At 42.3% G+C, this 13,918-nt stretch overlaps 1 protein-coding gene across 2 annotated transcripts; it reads left to right on the top strand.

Annotated features, from left to right (window-relative positions):
* Positions 1-5,775, top strand: LOC147999097 (disks large homolog 5-like). Of its 2 annotated transcripts, none has more exons than XM_087596078.1 (6): positions 1-157; positions 1,192-1,351; positions 3,763-3,894; positions 4,528-4,694; positions 5,409-5,514; positions 5,638-5,775. In XM_087596078.1, the coding sequence occupies exons 1-5, from the start codon at positions 31-33 to the stop codon at positions 5,471-5,473; spliced, it is 651 nt and encodes a 216-aa protein (XP_087452204.1). In that variant the 5' UTR covers positions 1-30; the 3' UTR covers positions 5,474-5,514; positions 5,638-5,775. The 2 variants fall into 2 exon arrangements, with proteins under 2 accessions (XP_087452204.1, XP_087452203.1); XM_087596077.1 differs by having other exon boundaries at positions 3,751-3,894.
* The last annotated feature ends 8,143 nt before the right edge of the window (positions 5,776-13,918 follow it).

Genomic DNA, 13,918 nt, shown 5'->3' with positions numbered 1-13,918 from the left:
AGTCTGAGTCTGGCAGTTACAAGCTAAGACATGTTTTCCCATCTTCGCAAGCGTTTTGGGAGGGGGAACGTCGATTGTGGACAGACTAGAGTGAAGGAATCTGGCCTTTCGTCTCAAAGTAATGATGGACAGAGACAGCACTTCTGGGGAATGTTTAGTAAGTTCTGGGCAATATATTTTGAGTTCCCTGTCAGGGGGGCTGCAGGCTTAAGCTGACCTTTCTAGCAATGGGCCACAACAACTGGAGCATCTGAAAAGGAATTGAATTTTCATGAATATCACAATTCCTTAAAGTCAGGATTTCAGAACTTTAGTTTCCCCAACCCCACAGGGAGTATATGGTAAGGCCAATGCTATTATCCTGTGAATTTCTGGCCTTTACTTTTACAGTGAATTTGTTAGGTTACATTGATATAATAACATGATCAGGAGTCATGGAGGGTCCACCTTTTCTGAGTTTAGACAGGGCAGCAATGTATTTCACTCTCATTGCTTCTTTAAATACAGTGGATATCTGACAATAGTAACAGGGAGAAAATTGTGCTCCAGGCAATAAGCTTATGTTCTTAGACGACCTCTGATTTCTTCTAACTGGCAGGGTCATCATTAGCTTTATATATTAGAGGTTGTGTGTTACAAACATTTTTCTAAAATACCAAAACTGTTTGGAACATGTGGACCAAGATTCAGCCTGTAACCTATTGGAACTTCTGGGGCATTTGTTATTTCATATAGGGGAATTGATAAGTCTATTGAACATGTCCTTCCTGGAAATGTGTTTTAAATCCAAAGTTGTTGGCCTAGAGTATCAGGGTAGGACATCTGAGTGTCTCCAATCACTCAAGTTTAGTGGATGGTGAATTTATCATCTGAGTTCTGAAACCACAGGGGTGAGGGTCCTGAAATAAAGCTGTACCCTGTTCAGTTGATGATAATCCTGGAGAAGCCATCTCCATGGTACATGTAAGCACGTGATTTCCGGCATAGGGAACACCTGGCTGCTTACATCTCTTGGTCTCTATAGAGTAGTGGGAGAACTGAGATCCACTGAGGATGCCTCTTAAGGATAGACCAATCGCCTAGCAGTGACACTGGGTTCCAGGCTTGTTCTCCTGTTTAGGCCTAACTGTGGTCTATGTACACTCTATGCATTCTCCCCATGCAGGTTCACGTGTGTTCTTCTACCTACAGACACTGGGAGAGAAACATCATCCCCTGGCACTGAACTAAGCGAGAATCAGGCCAAGAAGGAAAAGGAGAGGCTGATTAAAGAGCTGCAGCTCATTACCGAGGAGAGAAATGACCTGAGAGATCGCCTGAGGTTTCTGACAGAGAGATCCATGAAGAACAGGTATGAATCGCTCCAAATGCTCTTGTTTCATTCCTGGGTCTGCAAGGTCACCTTCATCTTATCCTATTAAGGTTTTGGGTTCTAGAAAGCTGTGCATCCCTAACCACCCTGTGCTAAACCTCACCTCCCATATAGAGGAGATTCAGAACCTTGACCCTTCCTGAGGAGCAAGATGGAAAATGGACTCATCTGCTTCCATTTATTGAAAAGCAGAACTTGTGGTCTGAATGAAGAATTCGGGGATAAAGTCAGGGAGAGTGAGTGTCTAGTGTGCATTTGCAAAGCCCTTGACAGCTGGTGGCTTTGCAAGATTGTAATTGCAGTGAGTTTATGGTGAGTCTTGCTCTGTACTTGCTAGGCAGGGACTGAGTGCTGGAAGATCCAGGCAGCAACCTGAGGGGCCTGGTCCCAAACAGTTCATCTCAATGCTTGACTAGAAGTTGTCAGGCTCAGGCCTGTTTGTTATTGTCTGTGTGTCTGTGGGAGCCCCTCGGACACAGCAATGGTGCATGCATTTCTCCTGGTTCTCACAGTACTCTCTGTTTCCATATTTGCTTTTCTCTTTCTCTGACTCTGTTTACATTTCTCTTTGTTTTGTGGGTGTGTCTCAGTCTGTGAGTCTGTGTGTGCATACATCCAAATGCATATGCACAACTGTTATATGTTTATATTTCCCTCCACACCCGGAATATAGGAGTCTATGTCTTGGCCTAAGTATTTTTTTTTTATTCTACTCAAAAATATTCTTTTTCTTTCTTTTTTTTTCTTTTTTTTTATTAACTTGAGTATTTCTTATATACATTTCAAGTGTTATTCCCTTTCCCGGTTTCCGGACAAACATCACCCTCCCCCCTCCCCTTCCTTATGGGTGTTCCCCTCCCAAACCTCCCCCCATTGCCACCCTCCCCGCATAGTCTAGTTCACTGGGGGTTCAGTCTTAGCAGGACCCAGGGCTTCCCCTTCCACTGGTGCTCTTACTAGGATATTCATTGCTACCTATGGGGACAGAGTCCAGGGTCAGTCCATGTATAGTCTTTAGGTAGTGGCTTAGTCCCTGGAAGCTCTGGTTGCTTGACATTGTTGTACTTTTGGGGTCTCGAGCACCTTCAAGCTCTTCCAGTTCTTTCTCTGATTCCTTCAACTGGGGACCTATTCTCAGTTCAGTGGTTTGCTGCTGGCATTCGCCTCTGTATTTGCTGTATTCTGGCTGTGTCTCTCAGGAGCGATCTACATCCGGCTCCTGTCGGTCTGCACTTCTTTGCTTCATCCATCTTGTCTAATTGGGTGGCTGTATATGTATGGGGCACCTGTGGGGCAGGCTCTGAATGGGTGTTCCTTCAGTCTCTGTTTTAATCTTTGCCTCTCCCTTCCCTGCCAAGGGTATTCTTTTTCCTCATTTAAAGAAGGAGTGAAGCATTCACATTTTGATCATCCGTCTTGAGTTTCCTTTGTTCTAGGGATCTAGGGTAATTCAAGCATTTGGGCTAATAGCCACTTATCAATGAGTGCATACCATGTATGTCTTTCTGTGAGTGGGTTAGCTCACTCAGGATGATATTTTCCAGTTCCAACCATTTGCCTACGAATTTCATAAACTCGTTGTTTTTGATAGCTGAGTAATATTCCATTGTGTAGATGTACCACATTTTCTGTATCCATTCCTCTGTTGAAGGGCATCTGGGTTCTTTCCAGTTTCTGGCTATTATAAATAAGGCTGCGATGAACATAGTGGAGCACGTGTCTCTTTTATATGTTGAGGCATCTTTTGGGTATATGCCCAAGAGAGGTATGGCTGGATCCTCAGGCAGTTCAATGTCCAATTTTCTGAGGAACCTCCAGACTGATTTCCAGAATGGTTTTACCAGTCTGCAATCCCACCAACAATGGAGGAGTGTTCCTCTTTCTCCACATCCTCTTGGCCTAAGTATTTACCTGTAACACTTTCATGGTGATGTGAATGCTTTGTTCTGGGAGCCCCAAGGTCAACAGCACAGTTCTTTGCTTATGTGGCCACGTTTGCCTGTATATTTGTATTCGTTGTGCAGATTATAATTTTGGGATGATATATGGTCTGTTATCAGGACAGGAAAAAGTAAATCACAGGATTCTGGGTGCATTGGGGGTGGGGGAGCATGGAGAGGTGTGGCCTAGGCTCTTGATAGCTTACTGGCTGGACTGCAGATTTCCTCTTGATTGAATAAAGGGAGCCAGGGAACCCTCCATCTGGATGCCGAGATTCTGGTGTGCTGGACGCAGAAAAACATGTTTCTGAAGCTGAAGAAGGTCCAATATGTAGAATTCAGAAGGTGTCCTTCCAGGACTGGTGTAGTACAGGACCCACCCTGAGTTCATATCTTCCTAAATGCTGATGTTCATTGTATTCTATCATTTGGGGCCAGGCCACACTTCAGGCCAAATCCATATTATGAAGACCTGGAGAGAATGGAGGAGGCGGTCATGTCAATTCTGCACAACTTAGAGATGGAGAACACTGAGATCCATGAGAACAACCGTAAGCTGAAGAAGGAGATTACCTTCTCTAGGTAAGTCCTGGTCAGAAAGGCTGTCACCTGTGGAATGGCTATTTCTGATTTCTTTGTTCTGGATTGGACGGTCTTCAGCTCTGGTTCTATCTCTTGTGCTGTTTACACATCAGTGTGCCAGGGTCATCACGACTCAGTTTTCAGTTCCATAAAAGACTGTTACTCATCCCAGGATTGTCTAGGCATCTGCAGAAGGCTCTAGATAGAACAGCACTGATTGACGTCAGCAGAATGTTATTAGGCTGACCTGGGCCTCTGGGGTCATACCAGGTTTTACAACACTCAGTGCGTGGACCACAGGGTTAGCATGACCTTCTCTTGGTTCTACTGACCTCTTTTGCGGGTGTTTGCCAACTACTAATTGATGTTGGCCCCATGCATTGGGCTTTCATGGATAGTTATAGATCCATGTTCTTTTTGAGAGATGTGGACACTAATTGGTACTCAGGCCAAGCAAACAATTTATTCTTCCCCGAATTAACTCTTTGTGGTTTGTGCAGCAGCATTATGTGTATCGAGATGTATTTTATTAAGTCTTCATGGGTATCTGGGACCTGGTAGAGTTAGTGGGACTTGGGAGTAGGAATGGGAGAAAGGGGCAGCATGATCTTACTATGCAGACTGTATTTCCAGAAACCTGCTCAGCCAGCTCCTGATGGAGAACACATGTAGGAAGAAGTTGCTCCCACTGAAGCAGGAGAGCAAGGAGGGACATCTTGAGTGTGCAATGAACCAGAAATATTTGGTTGACTTCAACAAGAAAGATAAAGACCAGCAACCTCCAGACCCAGCATCATCAGGTACGGAGGAGCAGCTGTTAGCTTAACAATATCTGTTAAAATTTGCCAATTTGATACATCTTTGCTCTCTCCTACCACCTTTCTAATTTACACACACAACCTGCCAACCACCTCATGTAATGGAATTTTTCATTTCTCTGCCTATGCACAAGTATTCTGGGAAGTCAACCACTTTTCAGAAACTGAATTATTTTGCAAGTATATTTTGCTGCCACTTTTGAAGCTGCATTATAGAAATGGTGACAGATCAATAACATATCACATTATTGCACATGCACGTGATAGATTGGATGCTATGTAGAGTTTTGAACATGTTCTTGGTTCTTGAGAAATGACAAGTGGTCATGTGACTTCTTGTGTAGGAAGCACCTTTCCGGGATAAGAACCAAGTGCAAATGTCAAATTAGTACTTGTCATTGGCTTTAACCTTGGTGACATATGGACATCTCCTTTCTTCCTGCAACCCAATGAGGTCCCTTCCATTGCCCTGTTCTTGGTTTGCACTGGTATAAGTCTGGGTCCCATATTGGCAGCCCACATTACTGTGAGGGTTGCTGGAGATTTTCCCTGCCCACAGAGTTAGCAACAATGATATCAGTTAAAAGGTCCATGTTGACTGTCCAATAGAACTGAGGTGGTAGAAGGCAGCATTCTGACAGCTGGCTTGCTTTTCAACACCAAATCAGTGTCTGAAAAACTGCCTTCCTCTCCCAGGTCTCAGAAAGTGCAAGAGAGCTGGAATTGGACACACAGCAGTAAGAGAGCTTCCTGAAGAATAAGTTGTTTTCTCACGAGTCCCTGATGACAAACATCCTGAACGGTAACAACATTTTTTGGATGAGTATTTTTCCTCAGAGTTAATTTGTCATTTCTTAGAGACCCTAAATTTATATAACACTAAGCCAGCCTGACTGATTGAGGTCTTACTCACATTCTTCTTCAGAAAACATCACTTGAGAGACAACTTGGGGGACCGCCTTTCATTATGTGTGCTAGAGGAGAAACAGCAATACATCTGTGCTTCTAAATGTTCGTTAAGAATATGCTGTTTAGAAATATTTTTGTTATGATTTTAATTGAAGTTTTCTTTTTGTTGTTTCATATTTATATGTTCTTGTTACTATTTTTACTTTCAAATATTTTTAAATATTTTTATTCATTCATTTTAATCCTGTTTTGTTGTAAAAATGTATTCAATATGAATAAATATTGATTTCTATCTCTTGACTCTTAAGACCATCATTCTTATTCAAGGGTTCTGTCCCCTCCTGAGGGCTTAGAACTGGCAGCTAGAGATGGATCTCTGCATGTTCCATGGAGCCTGGGCTAATAAGTGAATTCAGAGTCACCAAGGGGTACTCAGTGTGACAGTGTCTTTTGTGTGGACAATGTGGCTTTTTCTCAGCACACACTTTATGATATAATCACTGACATGCTTTACCCAATTGTTAGGGTCCATGTGGTTCTTCTAAGAGAGCAGCAGATGCTCTATCCTGTGAGTCATCACCGCAGCTCCTGCAGGTGGCTTCTGTTATTCCACATGAGGTCCTGTATTAGGTGGACAGCATCACCTCCAATTAAATAGAGAGATCTCAGGAGATGTGTGTTCACAGGGAACTTACTGAGCCGTGCGTGCTCAACGTGTTAGGTTGCCAGGCATCCGTACAGGGCTCTGGTGTTCCCACTGCTCATTGTGGGTCAGGATCATCCTCCAGCATCACTTAGTTTCCATATTAGAGCAGATCTTTCAACTGTTATCAATGATGACCATATGTATTGTGCACAACTGATAAAATACAGAAAAGAAGCTAGCTTCTTCTAGGCCAGCTTGGCATAATCAGTTTTTTGATTTTTAGCAAGAAAATTATTTTAATCTGAGCCATTTAGGGAGGAACCTCAAGAGCATCCATAGTGAATGTAGCCTGCAGCTGTGAACACAGGTTTCTTCTGGAGAGCAGGCCTGTGGAAGCCCAGAACCTAGGTGGGACAGTTCAAGGTACCCTTTTTCCATGGCCAATCTGGGATCGTATTGAGAATGTATTTTTTCCAGTGACTGATTTCGAATTCATGGAATTGAACTAACTTACTGAGAGTGGAGGTGACTCAGAGAGTTAAAGTACAGAAGGAATAATCCAGAATGTCCACAAAAGCTTGCTGTCACCCCAGGGCTTTTAAAAGCTCAGCAGCTAGAGAAGCAATGTAGTATTTGGTTATTCTCATGCTTAGGTCTAGTCATTCATTTTAAGCTGACCATGACACAAAAAGTGTCCTCTGTGACATGATAGAAAGTAGTTGTAACTAGATTCACCCCACACTATCACATCACTACCGTATTTGAGGTTCTCAGTTACTATCTAAGAACCTGGAAGAGGACTGGGTCTTGCTACACAAACTCATGATTTATGTCTTCATGACACTGTGTGCTTTGTTCTGTTAATGCTACCTTTGGCATACAACACCTTGGATACTTTGTACTGACATCTGTGACATGAGACAATAGTTCATGTCATGCCTAACCTAATAAACTGTCCTTAGAGTACAGTGTAGACAGAGGGGCTTTCTTTTCCTATGAGATAGCAAACCATTTCCAGTCTTCAGTCAAGACTGACAGCCATTGTCCAGTGCCTGCCTTGAGATGTCCACATTTTCACCTGAGAATCTTCATCCAGGCTGCTCTGTAATCTTGTAGAAGATTAATTGTGTTCCATCCCTAGGATTTAATTCAGTGTCCCTGTACTTACCCGACATGCTCAAATCTGTAGGTCCTACCCTAACCCTGTGTTCCTTAGAGAGAAAGAAAATAAAGAACCACATTGCACTTGAAGTTTCTCCTCCAACAAAAGTTGAGCCTGCATAGGGCCTTTAAGTAACTCTAAGCCCCAGCTTCCCCACAACTCCCTCCATTGATTCCATTATTGATGTGTTTCATATATGCTCACTTTATTTTTGGTGTGTAAAGAATGTGCACCATGTCAGTAAAGGCGGTGTGCGTTTGTGTGTGTGTGTGTGTGTGTGTGTGTAGTCCCTAGTGAAAACTGTCCAGGTGCAGGGAGACTCATGTTACTACTGTCTCATGGCACGCAGGGAGCACTGAAATCGTGGGCTACTTTAATACAGCCTAAACCGCGCTGTGCATGGTTTGCAGTGAGATTGTGATGTCATCCCCACTACAGAGAACAGCATAAGCTTCATTTATTACATGTTGCTCTTACCAAGGTGAGGCAAAGCCTCATCTTATAGAGTGTGTGGTAGGATTTGATGGCAGGAAATTAATTCAAGGCTCAAATCAAATCAATCAATTACAAACAAGGAGAAAAATACAAAGAGTCAAGGGAACCACGAGCTGTTTGTAGGGTTTTTGTTTCTTTGTTGGTTTGTTTGCTTGCTTTTTTTTTTTGTTTCCTTTTTCATTTCTTTTTTTTTTTTTTGTTGAGAATATCCACCAGACACACAACCTGTTCCTGAAACAAACTGCACACCAGAGAGACAATACCAAAACTGACAAAATTAGAAATGAAAAGGGGGATATAACAATAGACAATGAACAAATTCAACAATCCTCCCTGGTTTGAGTGCCCTGGGGAAGTTGGGAAGCCACTTTTCCCTGTCCTGTGTGACTTTCCCTGCATAGTGAGCTCTCCTGCAGGAGACACTGTCACATGCTTCTTTAAAAGCACCTGTTTCTCAGATCTAGCTCAGCTGTGAAAACAGGTTGGGGGGAGGGCGGCAATGGGGGAGGGTTGGGAGGGGAACACCCATAAGGAAGGGGAGGGGGGAGGGGGATGTTTGCCCGGAAACCAAAGAATTATTATTAAGTATTAAATAAACTTAGAAAAAAAAGAAAGAAATGTCCTGGGGACAGTGATTTCAGATTGTGCCTTCAGCCAGGAATCTCTGTTGCCATTAAGGCAAGCAGCCTTGGGCCTGCTAACTTGTCACTACTTCAGGGTGTCTCTGCTCTCACACCTGCATCAGGTCCTCCTCAGATGAAGGCTTCTCAAAAAAAAAGTATATAAAGCAATGTTTCTCAACCTGTGGGGAGCAACCACTCAAAAAGATTGTATATAAGATACCTTGCACATTATAACTTATAAGAGTAGCAATATTAGTTATGAAGTAGCAATGGAATAATTTTGTGATGGGAGTCACCACAGCATGAAGAGCTGCATTAAAGGGTTACATCATTAGGAGGGATTTGAACCACTGCCATAGAAGTTGACACATGGGAGCAGACTCCTCATGTGAGTAGAGACCCATGGCAAGGAATACCATGTCACACCCTAGAACCCAGAGGCAGAATCTACCCCAGGAGTCTGTGGGTCACCTTGTCTTAAATTCTTCCAGGGTCAAGAATAGCATTGATCATCTCAGGGGAGTCAGCTTGCACAGCTCACATCAGGCCCATGGCTTCCCTGTACAGAGAAGGATGTGGGTCTAAGTGACAGCCAGTGAGACTGAGGGGACCCTGATACTCATTTGCTTTGAGCTGTGGTTTCTTCAGGTGTAAATTGGAGGTGTTTCTGCTGAATTGGGTTGTTGTGGAGATTAACAGGACATACAACCTGCTCAGTGTCTGCCTGGCATGGACCCCTGCTGGTTAAATGGAAGCTGTCGATGGTGACGAAGGTAAAAGTAGAATATCTAGCCCAGTAGTGTTAGATGCCGGGCGCCAGGCAGGGTTTGTAAGGATTTTGTGATGCTAAGACAGCCTAGTATTAAAACAGAAGGCTCTTATGTTAAATTTTTAAAAAATGAATCCAGTATAAATTACCAATATGAAATAATCATACTCAGAATTGAGCTAATTCCTGTGAAGTCATTTAGTTTTTCATTTTCTGCTTCTATTTTCAAGGCATATAGAGTAGCACTATACGAAATCCTAAAGCCTTCTCTTATGGTGCTACCCATTCATTCCTCTCTCCTTGAGGACTTCTCAGGTGACTTAAGAAAACCTGATTTCCTTTCAGATTGTTCCGAGCTGGTGTGATCTCTCTGTTCATGGGCCTTGCCAAAAGCTGCAGAGCCAATGTGTTGTTTTACAACACAAATTTCCAGACATCAATTTTACCAATGAATTCTCAGGAGTCAGATGCTGAATTCAAGTAAAGCTCCCAACCGTCCTTCCTAATTCACTGTTCCCCCAGAAGAAGAGCATTGTAGCTCCCTCTGCACGCTTTCTTAAAAATCCTACCACTGAAAGACTTTCCATTGCCCTAGTCATCTTCATTTCCTATCAAGTTGTGCCTTGATCTGCTCTAGACCTAAGTGCCCTTTAGCTTTGCAGTAAAGGTGTGAGGTAGGTGAGCTGAACAGTAATAAAGTCCATGTTCACAGTAAACAAAGAGCTCTTGCATTAAATGTCTGTGCCCTGGCGATGCTATACCACACATAGTTTTTCATGAAATAATACATTCATGAAGATCAGAGTGTGATCAAATATTTTGTAACATAACTTAGTAATGTTCTCTCTATTACATAAGTCAAGTACTATCCTGTGTATTCTGGCCTTTTTCTGTCATGTCTGTGTGCATCACCATGGGAATCCCAAAGAACATCAATCCTGGGCTTTTGAAACTGTTGCATACAGCCAACCGGGGACCAAAACTACCCAGAAGACTACTGATACTTGACGCACATAAAGTCACCTCCCTATTTTCATATAATTTATGGCAAGAAGTCACCATTGCTGACCATGTCTCATTATCCAACATGCTACTAAATGGAAGAGTTGGGGTAAAGGAGGTCACCAACAAAGCACAAAATTAAGCTCATCTCAGATAAACATGTATGGTTTATAGAATCCAAACATCCGTGGATTTCAGGACACAATTAAAAGTCCAAACACAAGGATAAGAGATATAGAAGAGAATTGAGATTTCCAGTTCATAGGTCCAGTAAACATCTTCAACATATCATAGCAGAAAACTTCCATAAGGTAAAGAAATTAAAGGCCATAAAGGTACAGGAAGCCTACAGAACGCAAATTAATTTAACCAGAAAAATTTCACCATTCACATAATAATTAAAACACTAAATACACAGATAAAAGAAAGAATATTATACAGGGTAAGGTATAAATATCTAGTAAGAAATGAATTCAGACCTATCTGAATTACACCAGACTGCTCAACGGAGACTGAAAGAGCCAAAAAATCCTGGACAGATGTAATGCAGACCCAGGTTCTTATACGCAGCATAATTCGCAATCACCATGAATGGAGAAACCAAGATATTTTATGACAAATACAAATTTAAACTCAGAAGCATAACCGAGGATAATAGGAGGAAAACTCCAAGACAATGAGCTAAACTATACCCAAGAAAAAACAAGAAATTAATCACCTCACAATAATTTCAAAAATAAGAAGAGAAGCACCCAAACATAATTTCACCTACAACCAGAAAAAGAAGAGACAGCAGCAACCATTGGTCTTTAATATCTAACCAGACCCTCTGTCACCAATCCCCCAGTTCCTAGGGACAAAACTGCCAGCAAAAGTGTATACAAGGATGGGTTTATGGTTCTAGGTAACTGTGTAGAAGAGGACTGACTTAAGAGGCATCCATGTGGGGAGAGGCCATTGACTACACAGAGGCCTGTTGCCCCACCAAAAGGAGATCCTGGAGTTGTGAGGTGGGAATGGATATGTGTGGGTGGGGGAGCACTGTGATATGGGCAAAGCTGAGCAGAAATGGGATTTAAGATTTGATGAGGGCAGTCTGGAAAGCAGGAAAACATTTGAAATATAAATAAATAAAATAACCAATTAATAAAAAAAATAGCCTAAAATAAAGTAGAAAGTGAAAAGATAAAAGAAAACTTACACCAAAACAAAACTAAAGAAATCCCTGTAGTGTATTAGTCTAATTCTGCTTTTATTTAATGCTAATTTGTAGAACTCAAGACTGGTTAACCCCCAAACGCTGACCCTGCTCCCAGTTAACTGTGATTATAAAGAAGCCAACAGCCAACAGCCGCAGAGCAGAGAGATGGGGGAGGTGAGCCTTGAGGGCTTTGCTAGAGAGGATCTTGAGGAGGGAAGAAGGAGGAAGAAGCTGCCAGAGAATAAAGGAAGAACGTGTGTGATGGAGAGGAGAGAGGAAGAGGACAGCAGCCATGGTTAAGGGAGAGGAGAGCCTGGTCCTGAGGGCTGTCCAAGGGGAACAAAGAGCAGCCAAGATGCTACACAGTCAGTAAGAGTTGAGCGTTAGTGTTTGGAAAGTAGATCTGATACCATGGAGGGCAGGCAGCTGCCCAGCTACTGTGCTGACTAATGCACACTAAAAATAAATTTAACACAATATGTATAACCAGTAAGACAGCTCTGTAGAGGATCCTAAAAGGAATACTTTAGCTTGACGGGAAGCATAAACTATTAGAGAAAACAGGAAATGATTTAATAAAACTACGACAGTCAATCAAAAGAATCCAATAAAAACCACAAAAATTAACAAAATGACAACATTTAATACATAGGTTTAAATAATATTTGCACGTCACTAAACTCATTTCCCCAGTAAACACACATACATTTAGCCAGAAACATGATCACCATCATGATAGATATAGAGGATATACTAGGGAAACAGACCTAAGACACAGGTCCCTATGGCGATTCTATGCAATTTCTCTATCAATAAAAACCACCAAGCTCTAGAGGTAAATGTCTGTGTTAGTGCTGACCTACACCACCAGACGTACATTTTTTTAAGTAAATAACAAATCTTGGGGCTTACAATGTAATCAAATATCCTGAAACATGAGTTTGCAGTGTTCCCTACATTTTTTAAATCAAGCACTTTGACTACCATTTTGGTTGTTTCCAATCCTGACTGAGTGCATCATCACGGGAATCCCAAGGGAAATCAGAAATGGGTTATTGAAGCTGTTGCACAGGACCAGTATAGACCTAAGTACCACAGAGGAAACCTTGATTCTTGTCACAAGGGATCATTTCACCATCCCTCTTGTCACATAACTTATGGCAAGATGTCACCTCTCCTGACCTTAGCTTCTTCTCCTAAATGCTGCCAAAGGGAAGATTTGGTGTCAAGGGGTCTGGATTCAAACCACACCAACACTGAATTCATTTAAATAGGTGTAGTTCATTGAATGCACACACCAATACAGTTCAACCAGAACAACAGCTCACAACTGTGTCCTGGACATTGAGGGCCAGCTCATTGCAAGATCCACGTGGGCTCACGCACAAGTGCTGGATGCTGCTGTCTATGTCCCTGACTCAGGCCATTTTCCTCATAATTGTTCCTATTTTCCTTGAATCTCATGGGTCCTATGTGAAGCTTATAGTTGGGGAATTTGTTAATAATAACAAACCTCATAACATAGAGAACAAAACAGGGTATGTGACCAGCACCACACAGTTCAGTGTCAGGTTTTTTTTGTTTTTCTTTTGTTAGTTTGTTTCTTGGCATCCATGATGTGGAGGCATATTACAGCACAATAGGAAAGAGTGGCTGCTGTGTAACAAATTCGCTGCTGTTAAGGTAGCTATGGGGGCAAGACCTCAGCAGTAGCCCTTAAGATGGGAAGGAGATGATGTGTTTGATAACTGAAAGGAGCTGCCTCAACTGTGTTGCTCTGCCTGCTCAGAGCCCTTTCAACATCACTCTGTCCCTGAAGAGGAACTCAAGGTCTGCCCCCTTCTGCCTGTGAGCCAGGACTAGGCACAGAAAGGCAAGGCCAAAGCGCTGGTTTCCAATTCCTCAATAATGCTGGATTGCCAATAATGTACTTGTATACACAAATACAGTGTGGTAAGTTACAATAGATACTAATCATTTCTTACATGCGGCAGCAGTTGATTGACTACAACTAATTCCAATTAAAAAAAAAAAAAGAAACCTGGCTCTAGTGGAAATATACCAAGAAATATCTAGGATGGTGGGGAACGAATTCTGCCATGGACTGAACTCAGAAAAGAGGGATTGGGAGAAAGATGCATGGTTAAATAGCCCACCAGGTTCACATTGTGTCAACTTGATTTAATCTAAGGACAAAGGAGTGGAGTATCTCTGATGGCTTTCTTCTAATCCCTCGAAAGGATCCCTGAGGATTGGCCTCAGTTCTTCACACTTCTTGATGGGGCAACAACACTCAAGGAATCTTGAGACTGTCATAGGCACAGTATTATGCTACATATACAGAGTAGATAATACTAAGATGTTCAGATGGTGATATCCATTTGTATGCACTCTTAATG

Source organism: Rattus norvegicus, chromosome 19, assembly GCF_021556685.1.
Source record: "Rattus norvegicus strain SHRSP/BbbUtx chromosome 19, alternate assembly SHRSP_T2T, whole genome shotgun sequence".
Lineage (NCBI taxonomy): Eukaryota > Metazoa > Chordata > Mammalia > Rodentia > Muridae > Rattus > Rattus norvegicus.
This window is presented reverse-complemented; position numbering and strand designations above follow the sequence as displayed.